Raw genomic sequence first — 16560 nt, forward strand, 5'->3', positions numbered from 1 at the left:
CGCAGCTGCATGTCGCAGCAGGCTCGCTGGAAAACGACCCCTTTGCTGTCTGCGAGGGAAGCGAGGAAGCCCCCGCTCCTCTTCTCCCCGCCACCGCCCTGACTGGTGCCGCCATACACCTCTTCGGACTCCTTTTCCCGCACATCATCTCGGCTCAGAGGTCTGTCTGCATTTTATCATGTCCTTGGACACCACAAGTTGGATTGTGTTGGTTGGTTTGGGATGGTCCCGCTTCATCTCTGCTCTGTGTGTCCCAGAGTGAAGATTCTAGAACAGTTTGTAGAGACCCTGAAACAGCTGAAGGGTCAGCGCCAGAAGACTGTCCAGACGCACGTGTGTGCCGCCATCTGTAGTCTACTCAAGGTACTACAGTCTGGATGACGCTTTTTTAAATACAGTAAACCTCGGATATATCGGATTCAATTGTTCCCACTGGTTTTGTCCGATATAAGCGAAATCCGTTATATGCGTATACCGGAAAATGTCCGTTTTACGCATATATGGGATTTATATCCGGTATATGCGTAAATGGGATTTTATCCGTTATAAAAAGGCACTTCCTTGACTATGTTTCCAATGTACCTGGACGCGCAGGCAACGCTGCAAACGCTGCAAATGACGTCGTATAGCGGCCTGTCACGATTCGGCGAATCGGGAGCGCCACGATGCGGCCATCCGATATATATGCGAGGGAAATTTCATGGAAATGCATTGGAACGGGACTGGAGATTTTGTCCGAAATAGGCGAAATCCGTTATAAAAAATCCGATATATGCAATGAATTTTTATTGGAAATGCATTACAGAAAAATCGGTTCTTTTTTATCTGTCCGTTGTGAGCGAATTTCCGATATATCCGAGTCCGATATATCCGAGGTTTACTGTATTTCACTGACTAAACACTCAAAAGAAAAAAAGATTAAAGACATTAAAGACCTTTTTAATCAGGCTTTTAACTCATATTTTTAATCTTATGTTTTTATCTTTTTAGTCCTATTTTATGCTTTTAGTCTTTAGCTTTTAACTCCAGTGTTAACTCCAGGGGGGGTCCTCCACACCGGGGTCTGCTGAGGGGGTGCCATCCTTGGGTCCCTTCGACCCGGCCGGCTGGGGGTTCCTCCCTTTTAATGTGGGGGTCCGCCCGTCTGTCGGAGTCGGGGGGCCCGGGTGCTGGTCCCCCTGCCAGTGTGGACGGCCCCCCCCAAAGGTGGCGTTTCCTTGATCCTCAGTGCCATGCCATGTCTCCCTACTGTGTGTGATTGTGTGTCTAGTATGGAGGGTGGGAGGGAGGGGCTTTCTTAGTAATTGTTTTTCCTTTTAATTGTGGTAATTGTTTTTAATTCTGTCAAGGCATGTCTTTGCAGGAAAAGTGCTATACAAATAAAGTTGATTTGATTTAAATAGGGCGGATCATTAGCGTGCAGACCTCACAGCTAGGAGACCAGGGTTCAATTCCCACCCTCGGCCATCTCTGTGTGGAGTTTGCATGTCCTCCCCGTGCATGCGTGGGTTTTCTCCGGGTACTCCGCTTTCCTCCAAAAACATTCATTCATCCATTCATTCATTTTCTACCGCTTTTCCTCACGAGGGTCGCGGGGGGTGCTGGAGCCTATCCCAGCTGTCTTCGGGCGTAAGGCGGGGTACACCCTAGACTGGTCGCCAGCCAATCACAGGGCACATATAGACAAACAACCATTCACACTCACATTCATACCTATGGACAATTTGGAGTGGCTAATTAACCTAGCATGTTTTTGGAATGTGGGAGGAAACCGGAGTACCCGGAGAAAACCCACGCATGCACGGGGAGAACATGCAAACTCCACACAGAGATGCCCAAGGGTGGGATTGAACCCTGGTCTCCTAGCTGTGAGGTCTGTGCGCTAACCCCTAGACCACCGTGCCGCCCCCTCCAAAAACATGCCACTCCAAATTGTCCATAGGTATGAATGTGAGTGTGAATGGTTGTTTGTCTATATATGTGCCCTGTGATTGGCTGGCCACCAGTCCAGGGTGTACCCCGCCTCTCGCCCTAAGACAGCTGGGATAGGCTCCAGCACCCCCTCGTGAGGAAAAAGTGGTAGAAAATGAATGAATGAATGATTTAAATAGCTCATTGTTCTCTTCAATTAGCACCCGGGCACCACCCAAGGCCTTCTGGGGTCGGAGGAGGCTCGTCTCCCGGTAGTGTCTCTCCTGATGGCGGCGCTGGAAAGCTCCAGTCCTCTTCTACGCTGCGTGGCAGCTGAGGGCCTTGCTCGTCTTGTGCAGGTCGTAGGAGATGCAGGCTTCACCGTGTCTGTGTCACTGCTCTGCTTGGACAGGTGGGACGGAACTGTGGTGTATGGAATTATGCGTGTGTAAATATACATATGTGTATCTATATGCATAATTAGCATGGTTTATGTTGTGCGTCCAGGCTAAAGACTGCTCGGGATAGCGCTTCTCGCAGTGGCTGCTCTCTGGCACTGGGGGCGCTGCACCGCTACGTTGGAGGCATCAGCTCGCCACAACATCTCTCCACCTGTCTCGGAGTGCTCTTCACGCTGAGTCAGGACGGCACGTCACCCGAGGTTCAGGTAGGCACTCGCTTTGCGTGGTTCCTGTGTCGTCTTGGAAACCAAACAAACGATTTGCGTTTCTTTCAGACATGGTCACTCCACAGTCTTGCCCTGGTGGTGGACCTATCCCGTGGGCTGTACCACGCCCATGCCAATCCGTCCTTTGCGCTGGTGCTGCGACTGTTGCTCTTGGCTCCGCCCACCCACCCAGAGGTCCACTGCAGCCTCGGCCGCTGCCTGCACGCCCTCATCACGTGCCTTGGCCCCGACCTGCAAGGTAGGACACGCCTCTCTTGGTTCGCCGATGCCACATGGAGGAACACGAACATACGGTATGGTTTTTTTGTCAGGGGAGGGGCCCGCTGTGACCGCGTTACGCTCCAGTTGTATGGTGGCCTGTGGCGCCATGCGGGCCACGCCCCACTGCCTGGTTCAGGCCTCCGCCATTTCCTGCCTGCAGCAGCTACACATGTTCTGCCCGCAACATGTTCACCTGGCCAGCCTCGTCCCTGCACTCTGTGTGAGCACACACACACACACACACACACACACATGTACACACACACACCTCGTGGAGATACTTCTTACATTTTAGGAATAATCAACCAGAAACGTCCTGTCACTATGGAAACATGGCTGCTCGCACATGGTTATTCAGGCATTTGTAGCATGTGTGTATTAAACCCTTTGTCGTGTCTTACAGGAGCTCTTATTGGAACATTCCATGTTGGTAGGTGCTCCATCAGACTTTGCGGGGGGGGGAAGCTTATCGCTTTAAACTTATTCATGTTTGACTTTGTGTTGCTTTGGATTTGTTTACAACTCACCGTGTGCTTTCGTATGTTTTTCTCATTAACACAATCAAATACAATAATTAATAACTTCTATGGGCGGCACGGTGGTCTAGGGGTTAGCGTGCAGACCTCACAGCTAGGAGACGAGGGTTCAATCCCACCCTCGGGCATCTCTGTGTGGAGTTTGCATGTTCTCCCCGTGCATGCGTGGGTTTTCTCCGGGTACTCCGGTTTCCTCCCACATTCCAAAAACATGCTAGGTTAATTGGCGACTCCAAATTGTCCATAGGTATGAATGTGAGTGTGAATGGTTGTTTGTCTATATGTGCCCTGGGATTGGCTGGCCACCAGTCAAGGGTGTAGACAGCTGGGATAGGCCCCAGCACCCTTGTGAGGAAAAGCGGTAGAAAATGAATGAATATTTAAGTATAATAAGTAATATTTAAGGCTGCACAGTGTTCGAGTGGTTAGCACGCAGGCCTCACAGCTAGGAGACCCGAATTCAATTCCACCCTCGGCGATCTCTGTGTGGAGTTTGCATGTTCTCCCCGTGCATGCGTGGGTTTTCTCCGGGTACTCCGGTTTCCTCCCACATTCCAAAAACATGCTAGGTTAATTAGCCACTCCAAATTGTCCATAGGTATGAATGTGAGTGTGAATGGTTGTTTGTCTATATGTGCCCTGTGATTGGCTGGCGACCAGTCTAGGGTGTACCCCGCTTTACGCCCGAAGACAGCTGGGATAGGCTCCAGCACCCCCGTGACCCTTGTAAGGAAAAGCGGTAGAAAATGAATGAATGAATGAATGTTAGGCTGCACGGTGGACGAGTGGTTAGCACGCGGGCCTCACAGATAGGATACCCAAGTTCAATTCCACCCTCGGCCATCTCTGTGTGGAGTTTGCATGTTCTCCCCGTGCATGCGTGGGTTTTCTCCGGGTACTCCGGTTTCCTCCCACATTCCAAAAACATGCTAGGTTAATTAGCGACTCCAAATTGTCCATAGGTATGAATGTGAGTGTGAATGGTTGTTTGTCTATATGTGCCCTGTGATTGGCTGGCGACCAGTCTAGGGTGTACCCCGCCTTACGCCCGAAGACAGCTGGGATAGGCTCCAGCACCCCCGCGACCCTCGTGAGGAAAAAGCGGTAGAAAATGAATGAATGAATGAATGAATGAATAACTTCTATTTGCGTTTCTCAGTGTCTCCTTCAAAATAAAGCATCCAAACTTTGCTACTTGAAATGCTTGTTGCTTTGGAGGTCATGAACTTAGTAGCAGTCCAGCAGCTTCCAAACTTGTTTTTTTTTTTTACGTCAAGTATCTGTGGAAGTTTAAAGAACGAAGAGATGGAACAACCGCTGTGACGTGCACTAATGGACTCGTTCATTAACAGCAAAGATCACTCGCATGTCAACGCTCCACCCACACACCGTGTGGAGGGATGTACGCTTCTGTGATCATCACATGACAATCAACACACTTTGAACTGTCCGTGTGTGTGTGTGTGTGTGTGTGTGTGTGCATGTCAGGCAAACCTGTGCAGCTCCCATCTGTGTTTGCGGCGGGCGGTGGTGGCGTGTCTGAGGCAGCTGGTACAGCGGGGGGCGCGAGAGGTGTGTGAGCTGGCTGTGGCGCAGTTCAAGGAACTGCAGAGACGAGAACACACACAAATGGGTGAGACACACACACACAATACTTCTTGATGGAGTGTGATGTCATGCATGGTCTTAAGATGTGGGAGTGACACCGCTGTTCCCTGCAGATGTCACCATCAAAGAAGTGGGCCTGGAAGGAGCTCTCGTCTCTCTGCTGGACCAGGAGTCTGACCCAGGACTCCGGAGTGATATCCAGGAGACTTTGGTACACATGATTGCGTCCAGCGCCACCAGTGGTATGCTCCGACACTGGCTCAAACTCTGCAAGGATGTCCTGTCTGCGTCTACCGGTGGGTCACATGACTGATGACATCACACAACACTGTCCACACGGGAATGCTCCTGACTTTTTTTTTTTTTTTGACTGTTTTTTTTTGACGAAAAATGTTTTCGTCCACACCAAACTACAAAAGATATCATCTAGACCAGTGATTTTCAACCACTGTCCCGCGGTACACTAGTGTACCTTGAGAAACCGTCAGGTGTGCCGTGAGGAATTATCCAATATCACTTTTTATAATTAACATTTATTATTCATCATTTGCAAATATTATGTCAATAGCCATTATGTCAATAGTATACATGGACCCAAATATTCCAATTCACTTTGGTTTATTTGCTCAAACGGAAAGAATTGAACAGGGATGGAATATTCCTTTAACCCAGGGGTCTCAAACTCAATTTACTTGGGGGCCACTGGAGCTAGGGTCTGGGTGAGACTGGGCCACATCAGGTTTTCCAAAAAAAAAAACAACGCATTTATTAAAAACAGAAAAATATACAAACTTTTTCAGTGCTTTGGTTCCAATTTTCTACAATAAAAGCTCTGATAAAACATTCCACTGTTCTCAAATATCTTCATTTTTATTTTCTGCACAAAAGATGAAAAATAAACAATCAAGAATAAAGAAAATCAATCAATCATTAATAAATAAATATAATAATAATAATAATAAAACGGCAAATAATAAAAACGTAAGAAAGCACATATAGTTGGTGGGTAGACAAATGATTTTTTTCAGATTAAAATGAACAAAGCATTATTAGAGCCCTGTAGACATGACAAAACACGACTATAGTCACATTTATACTCTTTTTATTTACAACATATTGCGCAACTGCAGGGTCTCGAGACACATGCTAACTCGCAAACTAGAGAGCTAGCCACCTAAACGGTAGCCTTCGAGTTATTTCCTTTAAACTTAAATAGTCAAAAACTTACCACTTCCACACGGATAGGGAGGATAACTATTAACAGTTATTTAACCTTTAACATGAACATGAATCAAATGTAATAATTTTTTCTGGGTACATGATACCATACAGCATCCATATCAAACCCAAAAACTTACCACTTCCACACGGATAGGGAGGATAACTATTAACAGTTATTTAACCTTTAACATGAACATGAATCAAACGTAATAATTTTTTCTGGGTACATGATACCATACAGCATCCATATCAAACCCAAAAACTTACCACTTCCACACGGATAGGGAGGATAACTATTAACAGTTATTTAACCTTTAACATGAACATGAATCAAATGTAATAATTTTTTCTGGGTACATGATACCATACAGCATCCATATCAAACCCAAAAACTTACCACTTCCACACGGATAGGGAGGATAACTATTAACAGTTATTTAACCTTTAACATGAACATGAATCAAACGTAATCATTTTTTCTGGGTACATGATACCATACAGCATCCATATCAAACTAACATTAAACTTTCATATCAAGGCGGGGGCCTCAAACTAGTGTCCTGCGGGCCACATTCGTGTGAGGTCGTGGTGACATTTTGTAACATTTTTGGTTAGTGGTGTGCCACAAGATTTTTCCAATGTAAAAAAAAAAAACGTGCCGTGGCTCAAAAAAGGTTGAAAATCCACTGGTCTAGACTTTTGAAGAATTGTCATTTTGGCATTTTAGACAACAAAATATCAGGAGAATGTCGACTGGGGTGAGTCATGCTAGTCGAAATATTCCGATATTATGTTGGCTTGTCATGAAATCTCACTTATGGTCACGTGACAGCGACGGGTGGGTGTCATAATCGTTTTCAAAATAGCGTGTCAGGTCACCCAGGAAGTTGTTTCTGTGTGGATGAGAGGCTGAAACGATGAAATACTTTGTTGTGGTACCATGCGTATAGCCCAGGGGTGGGCAAATATTTTGACTGGTGGGCCGCATTGAGTTAACAAAATTGTTCGGGGGGCCAGAACATATATTTAACACATACACACGCTATTTTATGCTTATAATTTTATTTGTCTAATTTTATTATTTGTCTAATTTTATCTGTAAAAGTGTTGTACTATTAGGTGTACTATGTTCTCATTTTTTCAGGAGCATTTTAAATATCAGACCACATCAAACTATGTCATTTAATTTAATTTAATTTATTTATTTTTACTAAGTAAGAAATCCGACTTTCAAGTCATGTTGCCAGTTTGTATGTTAAAAGTTGAAATACTTAAAAAGCAACTGGCGGACCGGATTCAAACACTTGGTGGGCCGTATTTGGCCCCCCGGGCTGTAGTTTGCCCACCCCTGTGCTAGAGCAATTAGTTTGGGTAAAGGTACTTTTACATAATTCTTATATAATTCAATAATTAGGGCTGTCAGCGGGAATTTCCTTTTAATTTTTTTGGAAGTGTGATGAACGTCTGCACGTCCTGTTTGACCCTCGACCCACACCGTAGTTTAGGGGTGGGCAAATATTTTGACTGGTGGGCAGCATTGAGTTAACAAAATTGTCAGGGGGGCCAGAACATATATTTAACACACACACACTATTTCATGCTTATAATTTTCCTTTAATTATTTGTCTAATTGTATCTGTAAAATGACATATTTTAAATATCAGAACACATCAAACTATGTCATTTTATTTAATTTAATTATTTTATATATATTTTTTTACTAAATAAGACATCCGTCTTGCAAGTCATGTTGCCAGTTTGTATGTTAAAAGTTCATTAATTTTCTACCGCTTTTTCCTCACGAGGGTCGCGGGGGGTGCTGGAGCCTATCCCAGCTGTCTTCGGGCGAGAGGCGGGGTACACCCTGGACTGGTCGCCAGCCAATCACAGGGCACATATAGACAAACAACCATTCACACTCACATTCATACCTATGGACAATTTGGAGTGACTAATTAACCTAGCATGTTTTTGGAATGTGGGAGGAAACCGGAGTACCCGGAGAAAACCCACGCATGCACGGGGAGAACATGCAAACTCCACACAGAGATGGCCGAGGGCGGGGACCGAACCCTGGTCTCCTAGCTGTGAGGTCTGCGCACTAACCACCAGACCGCCGTGCCGCCCTATGTTAAAAGTTGAAATACTTAAAAAGCAACTGGCGGGCCGGATTCAAACGCTTGGTGGGCCGCATGTGGCCCCCGGGCCGTAGTTTGCCCACCCCTGGTATAGCCCCTAAATCCTTAAGAATTGTTACACTTGACATTTGAGGTGTCAAATATTTTCCTCATAAACCGCAGATCGGGGCGCTACATTGGAGGCGGGTCAAGAAGACGATGACCCCGTCCAGGACGACGACTCGTCTGTCTTCAGAGCCCGGGCCGAGTCCGCCGGCCCTTTCAAGGCGCTGCGCTGGTCCACGCGCTGCTTTGCGATGGAGTGCGTGTGTCGCATCATTGCACTGTGTCAGAAAGACGACCCGGCTCACTTTGACTTGGCCTTGGCTCAAGACAGATGCCTGAACACCTCCACCGGTAGGACCGCCACAGATACAATATCTGGTTGACCCTAGCGGTCTCTGTGACCCCTGTCCTTTTGTCCCCTCAGACTTTCTGGTCCTTCACCTCGGCGATCTGGTGCGCATGGCATTTATGGCGGCAACGGATCACAGTGACCAGCTGCGACTGGCGGGTCTGCACACACTCCTGGTCATCATTAGACAATTCTCAGCCATCGCAGAGCCCGAGTTTCCAGGTCATGCGATCCTGGAGCAGTACCAGGCCAACGTAAGCGACACTCTGGACCATGGGGTGGGCAAACTTTTTGACTGGCGGGTCGCATTGATTTAACAAAATTGACGGGGGGGGGCCAGACTCCATATTTTATATGTAACAGTCCAGCTGGAATTATTGTATCTGTAAAAGTGTCATGCAATCTGCTTTATGGGCACTTTGAGATCATTTATTTCATGTAAAGTGCGTTATAAATTTATAATAATATTTTTTTATTATTATTATTAGTTATTATTATTATTTGTATTATTATTATTATATGCTTGTGTCCCTTTTTTCAGGAGCACTTTGTAAACAACAGACCACATCACATAACGAAATTATTAAATCTGTAAAAGTGTCATGCAGTCTGCTATGTGTGCACTTTAAGATTATTTATTTGATGTAAAGTGCGTTATAAATTTATAATAATAAGAATAAATTTATTATTATTTGATATTATTTATTATTATTTGATATTATTATTATTTTATTATTATTATTTTATTATTATTATGTAAAGTGCATTATACATTTATAAGAAGTAGAATAAATTTAGTATTATTTTATATTATTTGTTATTATTATTTTATATTATTATTATTATTATGTGCTTGTGTCCCTTTTTTCGGGAGCACTTTGTAAACAACAGACCACATCACATAACGAAATTATTAAATCTGTAAAAGTGTCATGCAATCTGCTATGTGTGCACTTTAAGATTATTTATTTGATGTAAAGTGTGTTATAAATTTATAATAATAAGAATAAATTTATTATTATTTGATATTATTATTATTTTATTATGATTTTATTGTTATTATGTAAAGTGCATTATACATTTATAATAAGAAGAATACATTTTGTATTTTATATTATTTGTTATTATTATTTTATATTATTATTATTATTATTATTATTATTATTATTATTATTATGTGCTTGTGTCCCTTTTTTAGGGAGCACTTTGTAAACAACAGACCGCATCAAATAACGAAATTATTGTATCTGTAAAAGTGTTATGCAATCTGCTATATGTGCACTTTCAGATCATTTATTTGATGTAAAGTGCGTTATAAATTTATAATAATAAGAATATTTTTTTTATTATTATTTTATATTATTATTTGTTATTATTATTATTATTATCATTATGTGCTCGTGTCCCTTTTTTCAGGAGCACTTTGTAAACAACAGACCGCATCAAATAACAAAATTGATAAAACCGCCAAACCATGAAAATGTCGTCTCGAGCCATGATGCCAGCTTGTATGTTGACTTTAAATGAAATACTTTGGAAAGAACGGGCGGGCCGTATTCAAACACTTGGCGGGCCGGATGTGGCCCCCGGGCCGTAGTTTGCCCACCCCTGCTCTGGACACCATGCATACAAATTGCATCCAAAGTGGAACTTAATCACGTGTGTGCGTGAAGGTCGGAGCTGCTCTGAGACCAACGTTCAGTGCCGACGCGCCTCCCGATGTCACAGCAAAGGCCTGTCAGGTAACCAGCCGTCACTAATCATTCAATCAGCGGATTTCACCTTTTGACCTTTGGCAGGTCTGCAGCGCCTGGATAGCGAGCGGCGTGGTCAGCGACCACCGCGATCTCCGGCGCGTCCACGAGCTCCTGGCCAGCTCCTTGGCCAAGGTCCAGACAGGCGGGGACCTGTGCAGTCAACTTTACAATGAGGCTGCCGTTACCATGGAAACGCTGGCTGTTCTTAAGGCCTGGGCACAGGTGATCCAAGGTGTTATCTTTGGAACATATGGCGTCTGACCTGTGGTTTACATTGTTTACATTACTCAGGTTTACATTGTAGCCGTCCAGAGGAGTTCACAGGAGTCAGACCCAGATAGGACCGGTGGACCGGTTCTTGACGGCACCGAGTCCGAGTCTGTAGGGACGAGCCTGCTGGCGCTGGTCCACGCCGATCTATCCAAGCTGAGCCGCCTGTGGTTGGCGGCTCTGCAGGACTGCAGCACGTTGCTGCTCCCGCAGGAACAGACTTCCCAAGTACCTGACCCAGGTTTGAGTTTTTCAGTGAACTCTCAGTATCCCTGCTAGACACTTCCAGGAAACTGTACGCTAACGCAGTCGCGTCATCTTCAGGAGGTTCCTTCTACACCGCAGAGACGGCCAACCAGACCGTCACTCACTTCTCGTCGTCCTGGGCTCCCATCTTGCATGCCACCTCGCTGTGGCTCCGCGGCACAGGTCAGCTCGTCCTCGTCTCCCTGCCAATCAGTTTTAAGTGTTAAACGGGCGTCTTGTGTGCTTCAGGTTTTGTCGTGTCCGACGATGCCCCTGCCAACCTGTCCAGACCGGTCACACCCACCTCCATGGGCCGCAGTGGCTCTGTGTGCGGGGCCAAGAGTCCAGAAGACATCAACGTGGAGCGACTCCACCTAATTCTTGGTAACGGACATCTGGTGGCTTTGATGGCCTTGTTGTTGTCGCCGCTCATACTGCTTGTGTGTGTCAGGCCTCAGCGTGCACTTCCTGTGCTCTCCTCACTCCGAGGAACAGATGGAGAACATCACTTCCTGTTTGCAAGCGCTGCAGGCGCTGCTGGACGTCCCGTGGACGCGTGCCAAGATAGCAAGTGACCAGGTAAGACAGTAGAACCAGCTCTCAGAAGATCTAAAGGATCTAGTATGTTGAATCGAGAATCAGACTAAAGTCCAGACCATGCGTGTATGTGTAGGTGCTGAGTGTAGAACTGCTCAGCGTTCTCCACAGACTGATGGTCACCAGAGAGGCGGCGTCCATCCAGGCGTTGATGTTGGACTTGCTAAGTCAGATAGTGACGTCCACCCAGGAGCACATCAGAGAAAAACGCCACAGTGCTGAAGGTGAGCGTGCATGCCTCCTCCGTGAGGAGCTTCAAGTCACTCCAGGTGTCCTCCTCGGAGATCTTCATAGAAACATTCTTGTTTCAGTGGACGATGGCGCATCCGAGAAGGAGACCTTGCCAGAATTTGGTGAGGGACGGGACACCGGGGGCCTGATACCCGGACGCTCGCTGGTTTTTGGAGCGCTGGAGATCTGCCTGTGCGTGCTGGTCCGCAAACTTCCCAAACTCAGTCCTAAACTGTCTGGAACCAGACCAACCGGTGAGTACGAAGGTTCCTCAAATGCTGACTTTGATTTGTGGGCGTGTGACTGACAGGATCTGTGTATTTGTGCGTCCAGGTCCAGGGGGGACCCTGTGGGGTCTGAACAACAGCGATTGTCACCTCGTGGCTTCGGCTTTGTGTGTCCTGTCTCAGCTGCCGTCCATCTGCTCACCACAAGGTGACAAAACGCGCTCATGATGTCATCATCATGAACTGCAAAGGAAGAGCTGATGGTTTCATGGTTGTTCTGCAGGAAGTGTGTCCATCCTGCCGACAATTCTCTACCTGCTCCTCGGAGTTCTCCGAGAGTCGGCGCTCCAACCCAGCACACGCACCGGTAACGCACGCACACAGACCTGTGAGGTATCTGCTCAACCTAACCTAACCTAGCCTAGCCTGTCACTTCAGAACCACACACATGTCCTCTACCGGAGAACCTGGAAGTGGGCTCAAAAGGCGGGGCAGCCAAAGGGCCCGGTGGGGTGATCCACGCAGTTCTGCAAGCACTGAAGGTAGTGTTGACATCATCGATGAGTCGCCAGGAGAAAAGCGGGGGAGCGTGGGAGATGATGCTGCGCTCTGCTCTCGGCACGCTACTGGACCTGTGGAACGCTGGTACGTGCACACACGGGCACAAGGGAGCAACTTCATTGGTTTAACTTAAGGAGTCCACAACCTCGTATCTGCGGATAATGCAGGCAACGGCATGGTAGTAGAAAGTGAAACGGTCTGGTTCATCTGACTTGAAATGGTAATGGTAATGGTTTCATTTCATTTGAACATGCATCAGATTACAATTGAATGCATCACATAATCAGTTCAAAGTTCCACATGTCCAAAAGGAGTAGGAAGAAGCAAAGCAAACTGTTACATTTGTTCACTTCCTGCCTTTCTAATATAATTGTATTTTATTTTTTTAATAAAAAAATTAATAAAAATTTAATAATAATTTAATTTTTAAAAAAAATATTTTTTTTTACATTTTTTTTAATTTTTGTTTATGGTTTTATTTCATTTGAACATGCATCAGATTACAATTGAATGCATCCCATAATCAGTTCACAGTTCCACATGTCCAAAAGGAGTAGGAAGAAGCAAAGCAAACTGTTACATTTGTTCACTTCCTGCCTTTCTAATATAATTGTATTTTATTTTTTTAATTTAAAAAATTAATTAAAATATAATAATTTAATTAAAAAAAAATTTGTATAACATTTTTTTTAATTTTTGTTTATGGTTTTATTTCATTTGAACATGCATCAGATTACAATTGAATGCATCCCATAATCAGTTCACAGTTCCACATGTCCAAAAGGAGTAGGAAGAAGCAAAGCAAACTGTTACATTTGTTCACTTCCTGCCTTTCTAATATAATTGTATTTTATTTTTTTAATAAAAAAATTAATAAAAATTTAATAATTTAATTTTTAAAAAAATTATTTATTTTTTTACATTTTTTGTTTATGGTTTAATTTCATTTGAACATGCATCAGATTACAATTGAATGCATCCCATAATCAGTTCACAGTTCCACATGTCCAAAAGGAGTAGGAAGAAGCAAAGCAAACTGTTACATTTGTTCACTTCCTGCCTTTCTAATATAATTGTATTTTATTTTTTAATAAAAAAAAATTATAAAAATGTAATAATAATTTAATTAAAAAAAATTTTTTTTTACATTTTTAAATTTTTGTTTATGGTTTAATTTCATTTGAACATGCACATCAGATTACAATTGAATGCATCCCATAATCAGTTCAAAATTCCACATGTCCAAAAGTAGGAAGAAGCAAAGCTTATTAAATCCTACCCCTCCATCTGGTACTTTTACAATCAGTAACTGTTACATTTGTTCACTTCCTGCTTTCCTAATATAATTGAAGTTTATTTTTGTTTTTATTTTTAGTTAAATTTATTTATTTGTGTCACGTACTGATGTAGTAGGTGATATGTGCATTGTGATTGTGCATTGTTTGATTTCCTTACTCAATCCATTCCATAGTTTGATTCCACATACTGAAATGCTATGGCTAGCATAACGTAGTCCTAGCATAGAAGTGTTTCAAATGTACTTCTTCCCTGAGATCATATTTCTCCTCTCTTGTAGAGAAGTATTGGATGACATTTTTAGCTAATTGCTTATTTTTAGCCTTATGCATTATTTTAGCTGTTTGAAGATGAACTATATCAGCAAGTTGAAGTATTTGTGGTTTTAGAAATAAGGAGTTAGTATGTTCTCTGTAGGCGGCATTATGAATTATTCTTGGTGTAATCCAGTAAAATAAAACAAGAGTTATGAACAATAGCACTCGCCATGATGTAATCATGTGTTAAAATACTATGGAAAAATTAAAATATATGTTATATGTTATATGCATATGTTGAGGTTGGACTTAAAACTACAAAATCCTACCCTAACTCCAAAGGGTTAGTCATTGTGTGTGTGTGTGTGTGTGTTGCATTCAGGGCCCATTGGCGTGGATCCCGTCATCCTCCTCACAGCACTGACCGTCTTCCTCGTGTCTGCCGGTCCAAATGTTTGTTTGGTGCAGCCGCTGCACACACTCAGTCTGCAACGCTTCTCCACCAGCATGGACGCCAAGGACCCACGGGTCAGTGACCACGACGCGCGTGCGTTGGTGGGCCTTACCTCGTGACTTCCCCCCCCGTGCTTGAACCTAACTGCCGCACCACCAACGACAATTTTTGATGGCTCCCGAGTTGATTAAAATGTATTTTATTTGAATGTTCTTCAGGAGGCCACTCGATGCTTTCAGTTGCTGGCTCTGCTCTTTCGAGCCCACCAGGAGGTTTCTGTCCCCTACATTCGGGCCCTCGGACCGCCACTGCTTCGATTCCTTCAGGTGCTCCACCTGATTCGCTTGTCGGTAGCGATCCACGTTTGACTGACTGTGGTTGCTTGCAGAAGGTGGAGCGGTGTCGTCCTCAGTGCCCAGAAGAGCTGCAGGTGGTTCTGGAGGGCGTCAGAGCCATGGAGGTTTTGGTGCAGGCCGCTGCAGAGTCACAGCGTGAGTGGATTGCGTTGAGGTCAAAGAGTCAGTTGTTCTTTTTTTTTTTTCCCAGCCGTAACATGTGTCTGTGTGACCTTCAGGTTCCTCATTGGTGGCCATCTTGTTCCCTCTGCTCATCTCCTTCCTGCTGGACGAGAATGCTCTGTCTTCTGCTCCTGCAGCGTCTCGCTCTCTCCATGAGGCGGCGCTCAAGGACCTCATGCGCCTGGGTCCCCAGCACTTGGACGTCTTCAGGTGAAACCAGATTAGCGACATCTGCTAAGGTGCTTTCTGGCCAGGATGTTCTGAAAGTGTTTCTTCTTCCGTCAGGTCTCTCATCACAACTTGTCCTCACTTCAAGTCTCGCCTGGAAGCTGCCCTCAAAGGAACCCAGGAGAGCGCTGTGAATGCTAAAGGTAGCAGCGCTAACTCTACCTCCCGCAGGGCAGCAAAGTCCTCTCCCAGCATCACGCTCAAAACCAACTTCCTGTAACGTCAATGACCCCTGCAGTAGGACGCAGGATGTGACATCTGTATCCAAAAATCTGTAGGTCACTGCCGTCATTTGTTTTTATTTGATGACTTAAGACTCCAGTCTTACGCTCGACACATCATCCGTGGCCGCTCTGCTGCTTCTGCCTTCAGAGCTTTCCGTCTCGTGCGATCAATTCCACACAAAGTCAATCACCACCAGGCTGAAAATCGTGCTTGCTTGTATTTGTACAGTAAAAGTGTGAGTGACAATGCAAACACGGTATGTCCAGTTGCACAAAACTACTGGAGTGGACTTGAGCTCAACGTGCAAAACATCCTCATCCTGTGTTAGCAAACACAAAACCACCAAAGTCTCCACTTAATTCAGAAGGAAGCAGCCTGACGAATTTTGAGCCTGCGGATTTTGTAATGATAAAAACACAAACAAGCTCACATCCGATTTGTTATATTTTTGTAGCGGAATGTAAAATGTAAGCCTAAAAGGAACATTTGACCATCAGCACTTTACTACATCAACAACACTAATGTGTGAATACACGAATGTAATCTTTTACACATGAATCAAAGTGGAAAACCTGACAATAAAGCATTGAAGAAACACTAAACGGAAAATAAAGTGGTAAAGTCAAAGTTTTATTTGCTTTCTGATTACTTAGAAACTTCATTTGTCTTACTTGACATCACATGCTGTGAAATCTCACGAAATCAGAACCTGTAAATGTCCAATACACGTGTTACATCCAGTCATGTCATGTGACCTTGTCAGGTCTTACAAATGTCAATATGGGGAATTAAAATACTTTTTTTTAAATTATTTTTAAAGAGCCAAGTGAACATTTTTTGCCCAGTGTTTGATATTTCCGAGCCGTAAAGCAACACTTGAACGCCACACAGCCAGTCAGCTTACTCCCATGTCCAGGCCTGTGTGTGTAGTTTTTC

General features: G+C 44.4%; 1 protein-coding gene across 3 annotated transcripts in view; it reads left to right on the top strand.

Annotated features, from left to right (window-relative positions):
• The window catches only part of LOC131140601 (HEAT repeat-containing protein 5A-like), a 24634-nt gene extending 8231 nt beyond the window's left edge, over positions 1–16403 (top strand). Inside the window, exons 16-42 of one of the 3 annotated variants that reach the window (XR_009132429.1) lie at positions 6–160; positions 258–363; positions 2133–2323; positions 2419–2578; positions 2648–2837; positions 2911–3080; positions 3264–3290; positions 4885–5029; positions 5118–5300; positions 8526–8759; positions 8833–9011; positions 10431–10499; positions 10557–10736; positions 10806–11025; positions 11109–11213; positions 11280–11414; positions 11482–11609; positions 11704–11851; positions 11939–12112; positions 12192–12293; positions 12369–12452; positions 12511–12730; positions 14582–14727; positions 14872–14979; positions 15042–15144; positions 15228–15381; positions 15457–15602. Coding sequence is in view for 2 of the 3 variants with exons in the window: in XM_058091184.1 (XP_057947167.1) it covers positions 6–160; positions 258–363; positions 2133–2323; positions 2419–2578; positions 2648–2837; positions 2911–3080; positions 3264–3290; positions 4885–5029; positions 5118–5300; positions 8526–8759; positions 8833–9011; positions 10431–10499; positions 10557–10736; positions 10806–11025; positions 11109–11213; positions 11280–11414; positions 11482–11609; positions 11704–11851; positions 11939–12112; positions 12192–12293; positions 12369–12452; positions 12524–12730; positions 14582–14727; positions 14872–14979; positions 15042–15144; positions 15228–15381; positions 15457–15619 (3966 nt within the window). In the remaining variant the exon portion in view is untranslated. Of the gene's footprint in view, positions 1–5; positions 161–257; positions 364–2132; positions 2324–2418; positions 2579–2647; positions 2838–2910; positions 3081–3263; positions 3291–4884; positions 5030–5117; positions 5301–8525; positions 8760–8832; positions 9012–10430; positions 10500–10556; positions 10737–10805; positions 11026–11108; positions 11214–11279; positions 11415–11481; positions 11610–11703; positions 11852–11938; positions 12113–12191; positions 12294–12368; positions 12453–12510; positions 12731–14581; positions 14728–14871; positions 14980–15041; positions 15145–15227; positions 15382–15456 lie in introns of all 3 variants that reach the window. The other 2 variants (XM_058091184.1, XM_058091185.1) reach the window with 2 other exon arrangements.
• Positions 16404–16560: the final 157 nt, after the last annotated feature.

The sequence above is a fragment of the Doryrhamphus excisus genome, chromosome 13 (assembly GCF_030265055.1).
Source record: "Doryrhamphus excisus isolate RoL2022-K1 chromosome 13, RoL_Dexc_1.0, whole genome shotgun sequence".
NCBI classification, from domain to species: Eukaryota; Metazoa; Chordata; class Actinopteri; order Syngnathiformes; family Syngnathidae; genus Doryrhamphus; species Doryrhamphus excisus.